At 34.1% G+C, this 5937-nt stretch overlaps 1 protein-coding gene across 1 annotated transcript; it reads right to left on the bottom strand.

Annotated features, from left to right (window-relative positions):
* Nucleotides 1-3937: 3937 nt before the first annotated feature.
* Nucleotides 3938-5675, bottom strand: LOC123555785 (C1q-related factor-like). The gene is made up of 2 exons (XM_053549035.1): nucleotides 5324-5675; nucleotides 3938-4677 (listed from the first exon to the last, which is right to left on the bottom strand). Exons 1-2 carry the CDS (start codon nucleotides 5640-5642, stop codon nucleotides 4259-4261), a joined length of 738 nt encoding a protein of 245 aa, XP_053405010.1. The 5' UTR covers nucleotides 5643-5675; the 3' UTR covers nucleotides 3938-4258.
* Nucleotides 5676-5937: the final 262 nt, after the last annotated feature.

Here is a 5937-nt window from a genome sequence, read left to right on the forward strand (position 1 = left end):
AAATTGTGGTGCTAATTGCTAGTACATGCCAGTATACTTGAAAACATTATTCAGTGCATAAATGTTCACTGACTGATAGATACTCTTATGAGGGTGCTAAATAATGTGAAGCAGTGTTCCAGTAAATGTGTTCCATCTGTATTCATTGTCATAAATAGCACTTGAATCGGTAGTTGGTATTGTCGATAATTCTGAGAAAGAAGAATTTAAGCAAAATTCAAACTAAGATGAAATCCTTATTTGGCAAAATGAAAGCTACTTGTTGATAGTTTGGATGAACCTTTTATTATTTTTTTCTGAGAGTTCGGGGTAAAATATATATCTGACACTGAGAATTTATGAAAAGAAAATAATTTGAAATCTGTATCCATCAACAAATATAATATTAAGATTAATTGAATTATATTATAGTGGGAAAACATCCAAGACTTTTAACAATTTTCAAATAAACGGATACTGTACTACATTTGATATATCAGTTACTGCATATCGAAGTCAAAACTTAAAGTATATTTCTGCTCTGCGAAAATGTCTCTTATATAAAGAAAATAGGATATTGTATGGGTTTCCAAAGAAGTGATCAATTCACTTTTAACGTAAAACAATTGCACATAGCAAAGACTATAGTTTAATTGCTGTAATTATCAGCAAATGTAACACTGCAATGTTACAGCTTTGTTTGCAATGATTATCTTACCTCTTCTTGCATCTAAGAAATTTCATAAACATTTATGTGTTTCATTCTTTCTATTTGCCACATTCTTAAATAGTGTAGCTCGACATTAATTAAAGCAACATGCTGATTAACACATTTTCCCCGCCATCCTTCTGCAGATTCAAATTAGATGTTTCAGAGTGTACTAACGTACAAAGTAAACTATGCTTTCTCTGAATTTCATAAACATTATTCCTATTAAGAAAACTACATGTTTAATGTATATAACTCTGTAATATAGTAATGCATTTTCTGTTGAGGGTTTTTTAAAGGAAACGTATGACAGGCCTTAAACAGAACGTGTCCTGCCTCGAGCGCAGTACTTCTGAATGACAGTGTAACGTATCTGAGAAAAAAAGATAATTATTTGCTATTCAGATACAATTCCACATTACGTCATAAAATACGAATGATTGGGATTAAGAACCCACCTGTCGGCTCCATGAATTAACTGTAGTAGGAAATGAAAAATCAAAGAAGAGATTGTTTAAAAATGGATTCCAAATGCCGTTTAAAAGCTGAATTTGAACACCACGTTCTCTGATAACGTTAACTTGTGCATGTGGACCCCATTTTATATTTATAACAGAACAAAATGATGTTTTCTGGTATGTCATTAGTTTACAACGCGGCTTATAAAATCAGTTTTTGTCATATGAAAATAAAGAAAAGAAACAAGCTCCTTTGATAGCCCGGTAGTTCAGACATGAAAGAATATGGATAAATAAGTTTGTCATGTATTTACAAGTTGCAAGTTGACTCTTCGCACCTGGAGCGTAAACTTGATTGTTTTATTAAATGTCATCAAAAAAGAACAGTATTGACTGGCCTCAATACTATATCTACTTTCATCATGATTTTACAAAAAGAACATGAATACCAAAGTACTGCATCAAGTTTGTGGAAATAATTCATTTTTAATGTTTACTTATTCTTGTTATGCGGTTATCGTTCATGGTGTGCAATTTCTTTCGAAATATTACGGAGATATATTAAAAGTTCACACAGCTGTATTGATACCAATGATTGTAATTTCTTCAGACATACATGTATTCAGTTATAATGGTATTGTATTCTTATAGAGCAGCTGTTACGGACAAAAACAAACTGCTAAATATATTTTATTATTACAGTACTTAATTACCACAAAATTTAAAAACTTTTAAACAGAAGTTCAGTTGTAGTTTAAAGGGGTGTTTTAATATTAAATACTTCATCATCAATATCAAAATGTAAGGGACGGGATCCGGACATTTTCCCCCAGGACATTTGCCACCCCCCCCCCCCCCCCAACCCCAATGAAAAAGAGGACTGCTGGACATCATTTGCCCCCCAGTTGAAATGGTAGATGCTTATATCTGAAACGGACATTTGCCCCAAATATGTTTGTCCCCCAGTGATTGTTTAGGAACTTAGTGCCATGTACTTACCATATTTTTGGTGATAATTTTTTGTTTCTTATAATTTTGTAGTAGATAATTACTAAATTAACAAGTTGGAGTGTTAAAAACATTGCACAAATTAAAGAATTATAACGCTGTTATGAGCAGTTTTATTACTCAATAATATGCTATTATTTATTTTAACACCTGAAAGTAATTAACATATTTATCAAATTATTATCAATAAAACAGTTTTTTTTACTGAAAATTGCCTTTTAGAGTAATTTTAATAATAAAACTACAAAAAACACAGTTATATCTACTGGCAGATACGACAAAAATATGGGGGAAGCGGTAAATGTCCATTCCCAAAATATATAATGTGGGGCAAATGTCCTATCTGCCATTTCAGCTGGGGGCAAATGTCCAGCAGTTCATTTTTTCGTTGGGGGGCAAATGTCTTACAACCGTAAGGAACGTGATGTTAGCTTAGTAGCTTCTAATATTACATATCCGCCGCAGAGGAACGCGCCCATCTTCAAAATCAGCATAGTATACCATGTTTGTTCCTGACAACACATTTGATAACAAGGAATACTTACTTTATGGTAAACTTTAATGCGATAAGACACTATGATTGAATATATAGATATTTGTACAGTCAAAGTGATGTAATATGTCCGTTTACGGCTATCACACCACTTACGAATGTTTTAAGTAATACTTTAGTTCTGATTAATTTATAGTCGGCTATATGGTAGGTTTCTTTGAATGTATGTTTTGATAAAGGAAGGTGAAAGGGACCTTTTTCTACGGTTTTGTATATGCTTTCTGCTTTATTACATTGCATTTAAGAAAGTTTCTGGAAGCCAGGAAGGTCCTTTATAATAACAATTTCTATAATACACCCTTGTCAAGCTGGGGTTAGTGGGTAAGTGAAACCCCCTTATATGGTATTAGAATCTCTAAATCCATATACTACTAGCTCTGGTTTAAGAATTCGCTGTGGAAGATAGTGGCATTCTGGAAACTGTCCTGCAAGACTTCAAACGACATTATTTACGGAATACAATGTATTCTAGCTGTGTACGGGGGAAATATGACGAGGCCACAAGACCCTCAGGTGTTTTATTTTGTTCGTCGTCTTGTTATTGTAATACTCTATGTCAATAATTAATAAGGTATGCTGGATACACGTGAACTTTCCCAAAGAAACTCGTCTAACGCATTCTGTATAAGCGTTCACATTTTTTACTGATATAACTGCTGTAATAAGAAACATTTGTACAAAACTGCTGCTTCAGCTCTACGGCCTCCGTGGCCGAGTGGGTAGGGTCTCTGGCTTCAAATCACTTACCTAAGCTTTGCTTAGAATGTATAATACTTTCCTGCGAGGAAGCCATACAGTAGACATATAGAAGGTCGGCTTCCAAAACCATTAAGTCTGGAATATGATTGTGTCTGTGTGACGTTAACTTCCCCCTCACTCGCACAACCTCCACAAAAAATACAAAAACAAAACATATAGCTTGACAAGGCAGTCGCATGTATCCAAATCATAAATGACGTTAAACGGAAGACGAGATTAAAAGGTACAGGTATTAAAACTAACACCACTCAATGTGCCGCTCATTTCGTGTGATGCGGGTAAACTGTCTTCGATGCGGATTTTCGTTGATACAGCCTACATTAAAGTGATGTCTACAGTAGTGTCATAGCGACCTAACCTGCTAGCCATAAGGAGAATCTAGTACATTTTTCACGCTTGTCATATAAATAAGATATTCGGCTGACGAAATATTAACAGCATCATTGATAAATTGCTTAAAAAATAAACAGGTATACTTCACATTTATTTGATGAAATGTATCTGCATAAAAGGTTACAAATTATGATTTATTAGCAATCGACCAATAAATCAAACCTTTTGTCGTTTGCATGTATATAAAGGTAGTTTAAATATGATTAATATATACAATTATAAGTAAAAAAGTACCTCGTCCCTGATAAGAAAAGGCAGAAAAAATGTTTAGTACGCTATATGATAAAAAGAATAATAAGTGAGTGAAGAATACCTATAATGGCATATTAGTGTACAAAAAGCTACAAAAATACACAGTGCATCAGTTTTCTCCGTTTGATAAGCGTTTAACTGAGTTTCTTAATGAGTATGAAGCAGAGTTCCAGAGAATGTGTTCCATCTAGTAGAAGAACCGTGATAAATAACGTTGCCTGTTCGGGTAGACAACACTTGAATCCCAACCCTCTGACCAACCGTGAGGACTTCTACAGTAACAGCTGAGTGGCAAGCATTGTTGGCTGAATTCCGGAACACTACAGGTGCCGTCTTCGTGTCATCCACCATGATATCAATATACAAACTCTTTCCAGCGAACACACAAAAGATAACATTAAACATATATGTTCCATTAACAGGTGCGGTGAATATACCACTGCTGGAGTCATAGGCGCCACCCTCGTTCAACAATGTTGTAGGAAAAACAATGTAAACTCCACTTGTAACGGTCATGTGTGAATTAAGGCGTGCCTTAAACACTATCTTCGGTATTGTTGATGCTTCTGTAAAGAAGATTGTGATTACTTAAATGCGAACTACATTGATATCTGTTTTCCTAACTTTATATATATTATGGATAACATTAATTTTAAAGTTACATCAAGTTTAGATGATCATTTGAATGATTTTTCTTCTGACAGTTTGGTATAAATTATATTATGACATTGGAAAGGAAGTAAACATATTGATCACCTCTCATGAACAGGCTCAATCTTATCGAGTTTGCTATTGGTTGTGAGCATCTTCTTACAGATTTAATTTTAAAAAATTGACGTATCTAAAATACAATTTAGTGCTGTATTTATTAACAAATTATTCGTGGGGGACTAATTTTCGTGGATTTCGTGGTTGAGTCAAACCACGAAATTTAATCCCAACGAACAAGTAAAATTCCTATTCATTTTATGTTCAAAAGATGAAATCCACGAATTCATATCCCCACGAAATTGCCGGTTTGAACAAAACCACGAAATTTCATGCCCACGAAATTAAATGATTTCACAGTACTTTATATCTAAATTCTAGCTTTCCTGTACTTATATAATTTTAAATGTACCGTTAATATTGTTATAAATGCCCGGCTACTGGAATAGTCAATGAAACTGCTCTAGAAGTTTTTAATGACAGAAAAACAACTTGAAATAATACCTGCAACATTTTCAACTCTTTTCATCATTTTCCCAACAGTCTCTGTCATTTTCTGCTCAAACGCGGTGGACTCTTCTTCAAGTTTGCTTTTAATCTTAGCCACACTTTGGTCCAGGGTCTCTAGAGCAGTAGCCACCTCCGTTTTAGTTTTTGCCATGTTTTCAGCTCTTTCAAGACCTTCAATTTTCATTCTTTCCATCTGATATTCCATTCGAACTAATTTTTCCAAGATCTTTTCTTCAAAATCATATTTTGAACAGTGAGGTTCCTCCGCTATTACAGTCAGAAACACTGCACACAACGCAACGTAGGAAATCATAACTGAGCTTTCACGTTGATGTTTCCAAGTACAGCTGCCACAAAGAAATATTTTGAGTCCTTATAACATTTGGTTAAAAACTCTAAATGAAATAAAAAGGGTCCGATCAAAAAGTTTATTTTTCATCTATAACGAAATGTGGGCATATCATTAACTATCAATTTTGTTGAGCATTTAATGCAGGAGAAAAGTTCAAGAGTTACATGCTGGCATTATACTAGACAGTGAAAGGGACGCCAATATAATCACCAACATACTATAAAGGTAACAAAGGTAATGCTGTTATTGTTGTTGC

Source organism: Mercenaria mercenaria, chromosome 7 (genome assembly GCF_021730395.1).
Source record: "Mercenaria mercenaria strain notata chromosome 7, MADL_Memer_1, whole genome shotgun sequence".
NCBI classification, from domain to species: Eukaryota; Metazoa; Mollusca; class Bivalvia; order Venerida; family Veneridae; genus Mercenaria; species Mercenaria mercenaria.

Bases quoted from the DNA above. Each gene is read 5' to 3' on its own strand.
- LOC123555785 (XM_053549035.1), bottom strand. From the start codon at position 5,642: ATGATTTCCTACGTTGCGTTGTGTGCAGTGTTTCTGACTGTAATAGCG. The intron at 4,678-5,323 runs GTATTATTTCAA...TCTTCTTTACAG, and splicing joins AAGAGTTGAAAATGTTGCAG to AAGCATCAACAATACCGAAG.